General features: G+C 43.3%; 1 protein-coding gene across 2 annotated transcripts in view; it reads left to right on the top strand.

Moving 5' to 3' along the window:
- Positions 1 to 12,657, top strand: part of actn4 (actinin, alpha 4) — a 42,905-nt gene extending 30,248 nt beyond the window's left edge. Inside the window, exons 4-22 of one of the 2 annotated variants that reach the window (XM_026370774.1) lie at positions 224 to 310; positions 1,420 to 1,507; positions 1,898 to 1,976; positions 2,240 to 2,321; positions 4,922 to 5,007; positions 6,234 to 6,326; positions 6,429 to 6,554; positions 6,627 to 6,731; positions 6,905 to 7,052; positions 7,270 to 7,420; positions 7,583 to 7,691; positions 7,893 to 8,033; positions 8,189 to 8,371; positions 8,683 to 8,817; positions 9,195 to 9,374; positions 9,553 to 9,699; positions 10,595 to 10,675; positions 12,134 to 12,292; positions 12,373 to 12,657. In XM_026370774.1, the coding sequence (XP_026226559.1) occupies positions 224 to 310; positions 1,420 to 1,507; positions 1,898 to 1,976; positions 2,240 to 2,321; positions 4,922 to 5,007; positions 6,234 to 6,326; positions 6,429 to 6,554; positions 6,627 to 6,731; positions 6,905 to 7,052; positions 7,270 to 7,420; positions 7,583 to 7,691; positions 7,893 to 8,033; positions 8,189 to 8,371; positions 8,683 to 8,817; positions 9,195 to 9,374; positions 9,553 to 9,699; positions 10,595 to 10,675; positions 12,134 to 12,292; positions 12,373 to 12,531 (2,339 nt within the window). In that variant the 3' untranslated portion in view covers positions 12,532 to 12,657. Of the gene's footprint in view, positions 1 to 223; positions 311 to 1,419; positions 1,508 to 1,897; positions 1,977 to 2,239; positions 2,322 to 3,268; positions 3,355 to 4,921; positions 5,008 to 6,233; positions 6,327 to 6,428; positions 6,555 to 6,626; positions 6,732 to 6,904; positions 7,053 to 7,269; positions 7,421 to 7,582; positions 7,692 to 7,892; positions 8,034 to 8,188; positions 8,372 to 8,682; positions 8,818 to 9,194; positions 9,375 to 9,552; positions 9,700 to 10,594; positions 10,676 to 12,133; positions 12,293 to 12,372 lie in introns of both variants that reach the window. The other variant, XM_026370766.1, reaches the window with a different exon arrangement.
- The last annotated feature ends 1,063 nt before the right edge of the window (positions 12,658 to 13,720 follow it).

Here is a 13,720-nt window from a genome sequence, read left to right as displayed (position 1 = left end):
AGACATCACACTTTCCCTGTAAATACTGGAGGTTTGGCAGCGGGGGGACGTTAAGTGTAGCTGTGTGGGTGTGTTGGCATTATTAAACGAAGGAGCAGCTGTAACATTGTAGAACCAGCAGTGATGGACACGATTTATGGACCAGTGGCTGTAGATGAAACGACAAAATGTGGTGCTGTAATTGATCGAGGTGGTTTTTAACTGTGTGTGTTTGTTTGTGTAGAAATTGTGGATGGAAATGCCAAGATGACCCTGGGAATGATCTGGACCATCATCCTCCGCTTTGCCATTCAGGACATCTCTGTCGAAGGTACCGCTCACTCTGGTTTACTTTGCATTAAAGATTCAAAACCAGACGAGAAGTGTCTCGCTGAGGGGCAGCGCGGCAGCACGTCGAGGATGCACTGTGGGAAATAGAGTGGAAATAACAAGGCTAGACATACACACACGGTCATGTCTCATTATACTTGTGAGGACACTCATGGACCGTGCATTCCCTACCCCCTTACCAAAACCAACACAACTAAATGTCTGACCCTAAACTTTATCCTAACCCTAAAACCCCCAATATGCACTTTGTGTCATCACAAAAACAGTATTTAAAAAAAAAACTTGTCGACATTAGGAAATAAAGACGTGCGTGTGCACACACACAGTGGAATGAGTGGTGCTGGAACACAGCCAAAGTAAAACAGGTCTGGTCTCCACGAATGCTCACTAAGACCAAAGATAATATGAAAGTACTCACACTGTAGTAACCACTATGAGTAGTGACTCATAGACACGCTGATGTAACCTCTGCTATTGTTTTACCTCATTATGCAACAGAGAAAGAAGCTACCTAATAAATAAATCCAACTAGATCTGCAGTTATTTTCATGATCCGCTAGTGTTTTAATCTATTTCTGTAAAATGTTGAATGTCAGAAATGTACAGCACAAGTTCCATGAAGATTTCAGTTTGTTAAAACACTGATGATGTCTACGTTTCATCACTTCCACGTCCTTAATGTTTTTATTTCTGTGTTTAGTTTGTGTTGATAAATGTTGACAGTGGAATCATTTCCTCTGTAATAACTCTGTGGTGGTTAATTAAAACTGTCTGTGCTGAATTATCTCTGGTGGGTGTGGACCACTGCAAGGAATATTAAGTCATATTGTTTATCCTCTATATTAGAGACTGATACTTCTCTGATGTTTGTCCAGGAAAATGCAGTAAACAGAAAACATCCTCAGTATTTTCAGTTCACTGATGAGTGCTGAAGGAGTTTATATTTAGCACAGACATAAACAGGCACTGCAGTATTTTTCTGTCTGCTTGTGCAGCGTTAATGGAATAGAACAATTCAAGTATTTGGTTGAGTTAAATGACGAGGTATTCACCATGCTCAGACTCGACTTCTCCGCTTCTTCCCTGCAGAGACCTCTGCAAAGGAGGGTCTTCTCTTGTGGTGCCAGAGGAAGACCGCTCCCTACAAGAATGTCAATGTGCAGAACTTCCACATTAGGTAACGCAAGCTGTACACACATGTGCTCCAAAGTTGATCTCAGCTTTACTTTTCATCTAAGAGTTTGTGTTAATCTTGGACAAACGCTGCTCTGTAAAAGACCTTTTATGTTCCAGTCAAGGCCTCCAGTGACACTTGTAGGATAAAGTGTGTTTGTTAGCTGCAAAGTTGAAGTTATTAATAAATAATAATATTTTCAACTGGGTGGAATTTGGTCACTGGTATGATGAGTTGTACAAACAATTTGCAATTGTGTTTTTCATTCTTCAGATTTATTATGGACATCTAAACCCATCTGGGTGATACTGACCTGAAAAGCAGACGGTCTAACAGACCAGTGTCCGGTCTCCCTCTGTGCTCTGTGCTAAATTGATTTGTTTTCTCCAACAGCTGGAAGGACGGTCTCGCCTTCAACGCTCTGATCCACAGACACAGACCAGATCTCATCGACTACGACAGCCTAAGAAAGGTAGACACAGTTTGACGTATATTTACTACACCCACCCTACTTCCAGATATGAATAAACTGCTCGGACCCCCATCAAGTTCTCAGTATCTAATATAATAGTCTTTACACTCGTACTTATACTCTGAACCATACTAGAAGTTACTTTAAATGACCTAATTAAAAGCTTGGAGCGTGCTGATAGTGAGAAAGTAAAATTAATTCATAAACAAAGATCATCTTCATTAGCTCGTCAATTGTCTTCTGACGCTGTGTTCGCTGTTTAGGATGATCCAGTGACCAATCTGAACAACGCCTTTGAGGTGGCTGAGAAGCACCTGGACATCCCCAAGATGTTGGATGCAGAAGGTAGATCTAAAATTTATTATGAAGTTGCTGTTTCCAAATGTATTAAAACTGGCTGTGTGTGCATGCACACAACAAGGTGACTGTTCTCGATAGTGGAGCCTGTCTGGCTGCTAACAGCTACAGTTACTTCTCCTGAAAAGAACCTTCAATATGATTTAAACCCCACTTAACTTTAAAGGGATGACTTGGAGGAGCTCAAAATTAAAATGGCCTGTTCAATGTAAATGACTGAATTGACTTAGTGTCTCACTGACCTTACAGTCACAGTGTTGATGTGCATGTAAATGTGGCTGCTGATCACCAAATACACTGTTGTGTCTGTTCTTGTGTATGAGCTGTTACACATCCTCAGGACGGATGTCGTCACCAATGCTCTCCTTCATTTCTTTGTTTCTTCTTCTTTGTCTTTTGTGGATTGTAAAGTACAGTAACTGTCTTAATGCCTTTATTCTGATGCATGATCAGTATGAGCTTTGAGGATATTTACTAACTCTGTAGAAAGCAGTGTGTTGACATCAACTGTCTTTATACTTGAACATTTTTTAATGTAAGTATATCTCTACGTAATTACAGTCTAAAACATCCCATTTTGAGATAGTTTAATTCATTTGATTTGTTGAAGGACAAAAACCTGAAATATTAGGGATAATATACACATACATTTGATTTAATTAATCTTTTACTGGCAGGTTTTATTATGTTTTGATCATACAGCTCTGACCCTTGTATGTGCAGTAGTATTAATGCTGTGTTAATCTTCATGTATTAGTACTCATTCAGTTTGCTTGTGAATTGAGCTTTTATCATCCCGTCTGGCTGCTAACAGCTACAATTGCTTGTTGAATGTGTGTGTATATGTTCATACGTGTGTCGTGTATTATCACGTGTCCTCTGTCTTGCCTGTATGTTACCTGTATGTCCTCATAACCACGGTCTTCCCCTTGTAGACATTGTGGGCACTGCTCGTCCAGATGAGAAAGCCATTATGACTTATGTGTCCAGTTTCTACCATGCCTTCTCTGGAGCACAGAAGGTACCCTCTGACCTCTGACCCCTTGACCTTGACATCTAACCGCCTATTACTAACAAGATGCTGCTTCCTGCCCAGCATGACTTCGCTCTCTCCACAGTGCTGCTAAGTCCTGGTCCTCCACAAGGACACTGGTTTTGTTGGGACACAAACACATAAACATAAACACTGTGAATCTAACTGTGCTGGTAAAAGCAGTAAATCTTCCCTCTGCTGTGACAGCTATGGAAGACAGAAGGCTGTAGCCAAGATCGTTTGTAATGCTGTTTTAAATTAAGTTGGTATTCAGGGGCTCTGATTTCTCTTTGACACAATGTGTGTTGGCTACCTTTGTAAAGATAGGGGCTTTATATCAGATCACATCATATTTGGCTTTAGTCGCAGTCACAGCAGATATAAATGACGTGTGCTTAAATGTTCTAGGATATTATGAAGCAGTGGTTCTGAGGATTTTTGGTTCAGGACTCCAAAGCTAATTGTTAAATATATCAGCTGCAGTTGAAGAGCAGTGGAAACACATGGTAATCCTGCAGGTACTTTCTGAAGAGTTTTATAAAAACAAATCTCATCGTGTGAACGTTCAACCTCAAACTGATACTGTCAGTTAATCGGTCTTCTCCTCTGATTCCCTTATCACCAATTTTTCTACCCTCCCATCTCTCGTTTCCGTCCTTTCAGCCCCTCCTCTCTTATTTTTCCTCTCCTCTCTTTTCCCTGTGGACCTCTGACAGGAAGCCCATTGATGCATCTCTTGTTTTTCTCCTCTTCTTCTAATTAGTTTCTGGCTCATTCAGAACCTGTTTGTGTTCTTCTGTAAGTCTCACGAGGTGTGTGTGCGTTAACTCGTTCTATGTACAGCTTATTCTCCTTCTGGTCCTTGAATTATTCACCTGAAATCGGTAACTACAGAGAAGGTTTATGTTTGTGCTGTTACTTTTAAATCTCCAGATTTACTGCTTTTGCCAACATTTACACTTCATTCACCTTCATCACACAAATCTAAATTAATCTGATGTGAGATGGATTTTCATCTGGGAATAATGATTATTACATTTGCATAAGATCTGCACAGAGACCATGAAACTGTATCAACTGGACTCTAGTTCTCTCTGAGGAGGACAAAGACTTTCAAACCTCAGTGCAGCTTCTCTTGTGCGTCCTGATTTCAAATGTCCTCATTTCCACCTGAGTCTGAATAAACCACGTTGAGTGAATTCACCTTCAAACACGCTCGCTGAGCTTGATTCAGCAGATGATGTGTGTTTGTGTCCCATACTTGACCTTGTGGTGCCAGTGTCCTTCAACTCTCTTCAAGAGGACACTCGTCCTCCTTATGTCCCCGCACATTGCACCTCCTTGTGTCAGTGTGTGTGGGAGGGGTCGGCTGTAGCAATGGAAGGAACTTGAAGCTGTGGACCTGAAGAGGGAGGCGCTCTCTCTCTTTTTCTTTCTTCAATTTCTCTTTGCTCTCACGTCCTGTAGGGAGCAAAGACATGTAGCTTTGGGTAGCTTTGGCTTCACTCTGTCTCTTTTTCTGTCCAACTCTCACTGCCTGCTGGGTGATGCGTAGACATCGTGGGTACGCTGAGGCCGGATGAGAAGGCCATAATGACCTATGTGTCCTGCTTCTATCATGCCTTCTCTGGCGCACAGAAGGTGAGCTCCTCATGCTTCAGACTCGCATTAACACTTCTCTGCAGCAAAAAAAACAATAAAACACCAGATCCACCAGGGTTCGTATCAGTCGTGATTTGAAGTTTTAGAGGCTTATTTCAGTGAAAACATCTTTTATTATATGGAGGTTTTCATCTGCCTTTTGTTTCTCCCTGCCAAATCCAACGGGTAGAATAAATCAATTTATGGAATCTCAACAAAATATTTCCAGATTAGAATCATGGTGGGAACAAACTCTTTCTGATGCTGCTGGTTTGGTGCTTTGGATTCCGACTGTTTTCCCATATGGTCTGGACTTAAATTCCCAAATTCATGTTAGTTTTGTGATCGTCCACTATGCGTAACGAGCTTCTGAATAAATATCATGTATGGAGTTTCCTCTGGGATCGTGTGTGTGTACATGTGTATACATCAGATGAACTGCTAAAGAATACATGTACACACACAGCGATGTTTATCCTGTGGAAAGCAAAACAGCATGACAGATCATTCTACTGGTATGGCTTTGGGAAACCAGACCTGTTTGTTTATTGGGAAATACTTGTCACTGCAGTTTTTCTTCAGCTATTAACACTTTCATCTCCAAATGTTTGTTTTATATGATGTTTGAAATGTTCGGTTTTTTAAATATTTATAGTCAAACAATGAAAAATATAAAAAAAAACATGTTGGATATGTCTGATAGAACAAATAATTAACTTAAATCAATTTGTTATAGTCTGTGTTCTGTTTATTTATGTTCTATTCCAGTGGTACAGTAGAGTAATATCCTAGGCTGATGTGGACTACAACGCTACATGAAGCTGTAACTAGATGTGTGATCTGACTCCTGAGTTGTGACAGGAGACGCATGGAGCTTTAAACCACACAGACACTGATTGATTTTGACACATCGAACTAACAGTCAGCAATGGGAGCATGATTTAATTAGTCCAATGAAATCCTTTTGAATGCTTAACTTTGTGTTTAGATTTATTCCAATTCACTGCCTGTGTGTGGAGTGTGTACGCACAAATTTGAACAGCGAAGAGTAATGAAAGTCCAGGGTGAGGTACTAATAATAAGCTGTAGACACGTAGTTTATGTGTAGTGACTTCAGCGTGCAGCATCTTGTTGAAATGTGACTACAGGGAAGGTTCTCACTAAGCTTTGGGCACAGTGAGTGGACCCTGTCTGTAAGCTCTACTCATCACAGTGTTTCCTGTTAGGCTGAAACGGCTGCAAATCGTATCTGCAAAGTGCTGGCCGTCAACCAGGAGAACGAGCAAATGATGGAGGACTACGAGAAACTGGCCAGTGACGTGAGTACAAAACATACATGACTTTTCAGCACGTTTACATCCCATTAGATTTCTGCGCTTCAGTTTACGTTCCTGACTTTACTCTCTCTCTGTTTGTCTCAGCTGCTAGAATGGATCCGCCGGACCATCCCCTGGCTGGAGAACCGAACCCAAGAGAAGACTGTAAATGATATGCAGGCGAAACAGGAGGACTTCAGAGACTACCGCTGTGTCCACAAACCCCCCAAGGTTCAGTAAAGCTCCCATGCTTTTATTTATTTATTTACTGAATCTGTGCCCTAACGACGTCTGTGTTTTCAGGTCCAAGAGAAATGTCAGCTGGAGATCAGCTTCAACACTCTGCAGACTAAACTGCGACTCAGCAACAGACCTGCCTTCATGCCATCAGAAGGACGCATGATGTCTGTACGTATTTAGACACAGTCTGTAGAAGTCCTCTGTGTTGCTCAGATAAATAAAATGTGTAAATTTGAAATGTGCTGATTCTGTTAAACATTTGAATTTAGTGTTTTATTAAACTCCAGCCACTCTGAGTGTATTTTGTCAAATATGAAATAAATCCTGCTGTTTGTTCTCAGGACATTAACGGAGCGTGGCACACTCTGGAAGGAGCAGAAAAGGGCTACGAGGAGTGGATCCTCAGTGAGATCAGACGCCTGGAGAGACTGGAACACCTGGCTGAGAAGTTCCACCAGAAGGCTGCCATCCACGAATCCTGGACCGATGGTGTGTAAATGTTTAATGGCACAAACAAACTCATACAGTACAGCATATTCCCACCGCGCTTGCTTTGCAGAATTCATGCCTCAGTTCAACAAAAAGTATAAAAAATACAGAACCTAAAGGACAAAACTCACCTGAAGCAGATGTATTCTGCTGTTTTGAATTTATGTATTTTAAGTGAAAACAATAGAAGTGAAAGTTTTCTTTTCTTCACATGCAGGTAAGGAGGCCATGCTCACTCAGAAAGACTACGCGACCTCCACCCTGTCAGAAGTCAAGGCATTGCTACGAAAACACGAGGCCTTTGAGAGCGACCTGGCAGCTCATCAGGACAGAGTCGAGCAGATCGCTGCCATCGCACAGGAGCTGAAGTGAGGAGAATAAACAGCTGTGAACATAATGGGTCGGGTGTTAAAACAAAATTTAAAGTAACACTAAAGAAGCACGAGATCAGAGAAAACCCTGTTGCCTTTTTGTGAATGAGTCGTGTATAATTTATAGCTATATAATCGGTTCTGTTCTGTGTTTTCCAGCGAGCTTGACTATTATGACTCCGCCAGTGTCAACGCGCGCTGTCAGAAGATCTGTGATCAGTGGGACGTCCTGGGAGCCCTCACCCTGAGCCGCAAAGAGTCACTGGAGGTACGACTCAGTCTGTGTTTTCATGTGTGTGTGATACCGGGCCGTCTGATCACATATAAGATTTAATAGAAAAACTGAGAAAAAGGCTCTAATACTAAAAGAGTATTCACTCCGTTCTGGATCAACTGTGAGTATCCACACATTTAAATCTTGTCATAAAGTCAGTGAAGTTTATTCTAATAAAATATTTCCCTCCAACAGAGGACAGAGAAGCAGCTGGAGTCGATAGATGAGCTTTACCTGGAGTACGCCAAGAGAGCAGCACCCTTCAACAACTGGATGGAGGGAGCTATGGAGGACCTGCAGGACATGTTCATCGTCCACAATATTGAAGAGATCCAGGTAACGGGATACAGGACAGAGAACATCTGAAAAGAATATACAGGCTAAAATATTGCAGAGGAAGGATGCAGCCTGAGGAATTTGGTGTATAATAGGATAAATTAGTAAACACTGTGTTGTACTGGTAGTAAGAGCAACATGTTTTCCTCCCTCAGGGTCTGATCACAGCCCACGAGCAGTTCAAGTCCACCCTGCCAGAGGCCAACAAGGAGCGGGAAGCCATTCAGTCCATCCAGGCTGAGGTGCAGAAGATCGCCCAGAGCAACGGCATCAAGCTGAGTGGAGCTAACCCCTACACCTCCATCACACCTGAGAGCATTGACAACAAATGGGAAAAGGTAGGCCCCCATTTATGACGCGTTTGTCTTTTCTTTTGACAGATTATAAATCCTAAATATGGTGCATTGATCTTTTGTTGATGCAAAACTGTTTATAATATCTGCAAATCATTTTCAAGAGAACTGTTAGAACGATGCGGTCAAGTAAGCAAAGTTTACAAACTGAACTGCAGCGAGCTGCAACTTGACATGAGCCCCAAAATGCCAGTGGGTTTAATGACCTGCTCCGGCTGCTGCCTCGTGTGTGCAGGTGCAACTACAGGTGCTTTCTGTTACAGTTGTGTTTCTAATGTACGTGTGTGCCTTTTCAGGCGATGGCCATGGTTCCGCTGCGTGACAGCGCCCTGCAGGATGAGCTCAACAAGCAGAACTCCAACGACACTCTGAGAGCCAAGTTTGCCACTCAGGCCAATGCAGTCGGAGCCTATATACAAGAGAAAATGGAGGTAATGGATCAGTCCGAGGGCTCAGTGTGATGTTGAAGCTGTTCATCTTTCCTCAGCTGTGGGTGGTTTGTCACAGTTTTCAGGGTTGAGTTTTAAATCATTAGAACATAGCATGAGCTTTCGTTGGGGTTATTTATAACCATTTCCATAGTTGGGATAAATCCCAGACTAAAAAAACTCAGGCCACTAACAGTCTTGCAGAAAAGGTGAAGTACTTCATTTTCCAAGTGTCCTCTGCTGCACATGGATGGTTTTTAAAACTGAGCTGCTCCTGGCTGTGAGCTGTGTGAAAGCTTCAGAATACCCTGTAAAAATTTCAGAGCCTGCATATGTAGAATAAAGTCAAGGTGGTAAATACTGCGCGTTTGTGTTGGCAGGAAATTGGCAGGATATCCATTGAAATGAACGGCACTCTGGAGGACCAGCTGACCCACCTGAAGGAGTACCAGCAGAGCATCATGTCTTACATGCCTGAAATTAACAAGCTGGAGGGATTCCACCAGCACATCCAAGAGGCCCTCATCTTCGACAACCAGTACACCTCCTACACAATGGAGGTACTGCCCACACACCTCAATCCTCGATTAGAGTCTTGAGTGTAGCCCTTACGTTCTTGTTTTACAGTTATTTGTAAAATTACCTCTGTTTCCTCTGAACCAGCTTTAAATCTGGACTCTGTCACCGTTCACTCTTATTTATTTATGTTTTGTAACCCCCCCCTTCTCTTTCCTGCAGCATCTCCGTGTGGGTTGGGAGCAGCTGCTGACCACCATCGCCAGAACCATCAATGAGGTCGAGAACCAGATCCTTACGCGTGACGCCAAGGGTATTAGCCAGGAGCAGCTCTACGAGTATCGTGCCTCCTTCAACCACTTTGACAAGGTCAGGGGCCCAAATTGGGCTGACGGCTTACTCATTAGACTCCTTTTATACTTTCTATCCTTAAAGTTGTTCCTCTTTCCTTCTGTTGGTATTGTTTTAGTGCAGTCATACCTGAGGAGCAACCTTATATGTTGATATATATCATATATCAGTGAAGAACACAAGCAGAAACTACCTTTTAACCATTACATCTAAAATGCTTAATTTTCTACACAGCTCAGTAAACGTGTGTTTTTACGTATATACATTGTACATGTGTCATTGCGTTTGTCACGCTGGCACATACATGCATCATCCCAGTGAATATACAGATACGTACACGTGCACTGATGATGCACCTGAAGGAAAATAGCACCTCTACCTCCAGATTCATTACAAATGTGTGGAATAAGAACAGTCGGATGGTTTGACCTCCTGTTTTTAGCGTTTTGTGTTTTCATGTGAGGATTAATCTTCATTATGTGTAAAACCAGCTCACTCCTGTGTTCTTGTTAAACTTTGTCATATATATGATAAAGACACATCCTTCATTCACCATCTACCACTGTCTGTGGTCACAAACTCATCCACAGCTCAAAAGTTGTTTGTGAATAATGACGTTTCTACATCATGATGCATTTTCATACATAGCTGTAGATGTTGTCTCACACAGACACGTGCATGTGCGACAGATTTCCAGTGTGTGGGTCTTCACAGGTTCATCATAGCTGCCTGTAGAGTTCTCTGTGCCAACTTTGTCTAAACATCCATGAATGTCTGTCTGTCTGTCAATCTGTCTGTCCTTCCACCCTCCACGTCTTCATCTTTTCCCTGCATGCTGTGGGTCCACCACCATCCCTGTGTTGTGATTGGTTTATCCTCATGATGATGTCACTGGGTGTTTGGCCAATCTCAGGACCACAGCGGTGCCCTGCAGGCCGAAGAGTTCAAGGCCTGTTTGATCAGTCTGGGCTACGATGTGGAGAACGACAAGCAGGTAGGAGCCTTCAGGACCGGACGGAGGGACAGAGTTGGTGTTTGTCAGACCACAGAGCAGGAGAGCAGAGCAGAGATCACTGCCCGTCACAATCGGCTCGTCCATATGTTGAATTAGGCCAAAAGATATTGTTTAGTCTTTTAAATGTATGGTGAATGAAAAAACGTGTGCTCTGTCATAATGTCTGTTTTTCACAGTCTGACATTTTCAGCACATAGTATCTAGAAATGGTGAAAGATTTATCAACTTGAGTTTGTGCTATGAAATGGACAAATGGAGTCTTTTAATTAGTGTGTTACATGTTTAATATAGTAGTATATAATAGTTCAATTTAACAACAAATACAGTAGAACATCTTCCATCTGTTGCTTCCATTTTGTTACTTTAACAAACTCCATTCTTCATCTCTTCTGAAACTGCTCAGTGATCAGTCGTTGCTCCTGCTCTGTGGCTCTTGATAAACTCCAGGTTCAGGCAGGGTCGAGTCCATCGGCATGAAGACAGTCAGAGTTGTTGTGTCCCTGTTTGTCCACCGGGGGTCTCTGTTGCTTTGTGCTGCTTCAGGCTCCCTCTCTGAACAGACCACACGCCTCGTCTGTCTGTCAGGTTTTACTTTGCTCCGAGACTTTCTCTGTTAACTGTTTGTACTTTTTTATCTCTCATTTCATCTCTCCAAACACGACTCACTTTCTCTGTATCTTTTTTATATCTGTATTTCTGTTCATGGCTCTTTCCGTCTCTGTCTTCTCATCCTCTCTTTGCTCCTCTTCCTCCTCCTCTCTGCCACATCTTTGTCAACTCCCGTCCCTTGGCCTTTGCTGTGCTGTGGCGACCCACAGAAGCGATCAGGACAGATGGTCTCAGATGATTTCCGGGCTCTACTCATTTCTACAGGAAACAGCCTGGTACTGCTGCTGGCGTGATGCTCTCACAGGGTGTCTGCAGGTCCAACAGCCTCCTAAATCAAATCCTTAAATGACTGCTGATCAGAATGTTCATTATTTTCCTTTAGTTAAATCATATTTTTTATATTTATCAATATTTCTAAACCATCAATACCTAAACCTGACTCGACACCTGCAGACTCCCTGATCCTCTTGCTTGTCTTACTCTGTCACATCTGTGTTGCTTTTCTACTTGCTGCACTTGTGCTCTAGTTGATCGATATTTTTGACAATATATTTATATCTGTGTGTCCTCAGTGCCCTCATCTGTGTTTCCCATTGATACTAACCCGTGAAAATGTCACGTATAGACCTGCATGCATCAAAGTGTGACACATAAAACATGACGACCACCATCACAGTTTTCCTCTATTAACTGGTTCTGTCTGTTTCACGGTGGTCCTGATGTTTTGCACACTTTAAGTTCTCTACACCATCTTCTGTCTGTGTCTCACGTCGTCTGAGAACAAACCGCCCTCTCTCCTCGGTTAACCTGTTGTGTGTCTGTTGCCAGGGCGATGGCGAGTTCGCTCGCATCATGGGTATAGTGGACCCCAATGGAACCGGTGCCGTCACCTTCCAGGCCTTCATTGACTTCATGTCTACGGAAACGACCGACACGGACACCGCAGACCAGGTCATCGCCTCCTTCAAGATCCTGGCTGCTGATAAGGTGAGTGACATAATTTACACCTCTCCCCAAAGTAAACTACCTAAAACTTCCAATTAAACTACCGTCTCTGTTTCCATCAGAACTACATCACAGCTGATGAGCTGAGGAGGGAGCTGCCCCCCGACCAGGCGGAGTACTGCATCGCTCGCATGGCGCCATACACAGGCCCCGACGCCATCCCCGGAGCTCTCGACTACATGTCCTTCTCCACCGCACTGTACGGAGAGAGCGACCTGTAGAGGAGGAGGCGAGAGGAAGAGGAGGGCTGGACAGATGAGGGGTGGGGGTGGATGGCTGGAGGGAGAGGAGGAAGAAGGGAGGGATGTAGAGAGTTGTGCTGTGCATGAAGACGACGCCAGGAATCAAATGTTTGGAAGATTTGAGTGGTGGTTGTGCGGTGCCCCTGAGTGTGTGCAGGTGTAGACGTCATCAGGTGGAGTTGATGTGAACGGGCACGTCCAGGGGCAGCTGTAGAGCAGGAGGACACTCTGTAGTGCAGGTTGATAGCTTCACCCTCTCTGCCTTTGTGGGGTCAAACTGGGCAGGTACAGGTGTTAGGACTTGGGGAGGGGTGGCGTGGGGTGGGGGGCAAAAGCTAATCTGATACTTATGCTAATTTTTGTTTATTTTATTATAATTTCTTTCTTCTTGCCAGGCTGGGTTCAGGGCGTCAGGTGGGCCGGTGTGGGGTTTGACTTGGCGACTGGCGAGGTTTGTGTATTAGATCCTAGAGAGAGAAAGATCCTGCAGGGTGGGAGGGAGGGGCGGGTGGGGGTGGGGTTAACCAACAAGAGATAAAATGAGATATTTACCCATAATTCCCACGTTGCTGGATAAGGTGACCTTCTAACCTCAGCTCTTTTCCTCCTCCTGTCTTTGTTTTTGATTCTTTTCTAGAGCAGGTGGGTGGCGGGTGGGTTCGAATGTGGGGAGGGGGGAGCCGGTGGTCGGTCCGGATGCGAGGGTGGGGCTCACCGCTGTACATACTTATTTTTTCAGTGTGAAGGATGACACACATAAAGAAAGAATAATCGATGGCAGGCTTTCCAGTAGGGCAGAGTAGAGTGACATTTATTAAAATAAATAAATCAACAGAGCAGTTTCACCAGTGGATAAGTTTGAGCTTCCACAAGTCTTTTCTTTATTTGTTTTAGCAACAGAAAATACTCACGGAAGACGTCTGTAGCCATGAAGTTGAGGCTAGTGTACGTATAAATCCCATGACAGGAAGCAGCAGCAGCATCTTGTCTCATCTTTTCTCCTCCTGGGGTGGGATCAGGTGCTTATTTAAATATAAACTATACATTTATTTGAGAGCTAAGACTGTAGTAGTCAAAGTTAGACCTGTTTTATACACCAGAACATACACGTACACACGTCTTGTCATGGATGCTGTTGATTGGCTGAATGAAGGTTCTTCCTGGATTT

Source organism: Anabas testudineus, chromosome 13 (assembly GCF_900324465.2).
Source record: "Anabas testudineus chromosome 13, fAnaTes1.2, whole genome shotgun sequence".
Lineage (NCBI taxonomy): Eukaryota > Metazoa > Chordata > Actinopteri > Anabantiformes > Anabantidae > Anabas > Anabas testudineus.
Note: the sequence above shows the minus strand (reverse complement) of the source record. Positions and strands in the feature narration are given on the sequence as shown.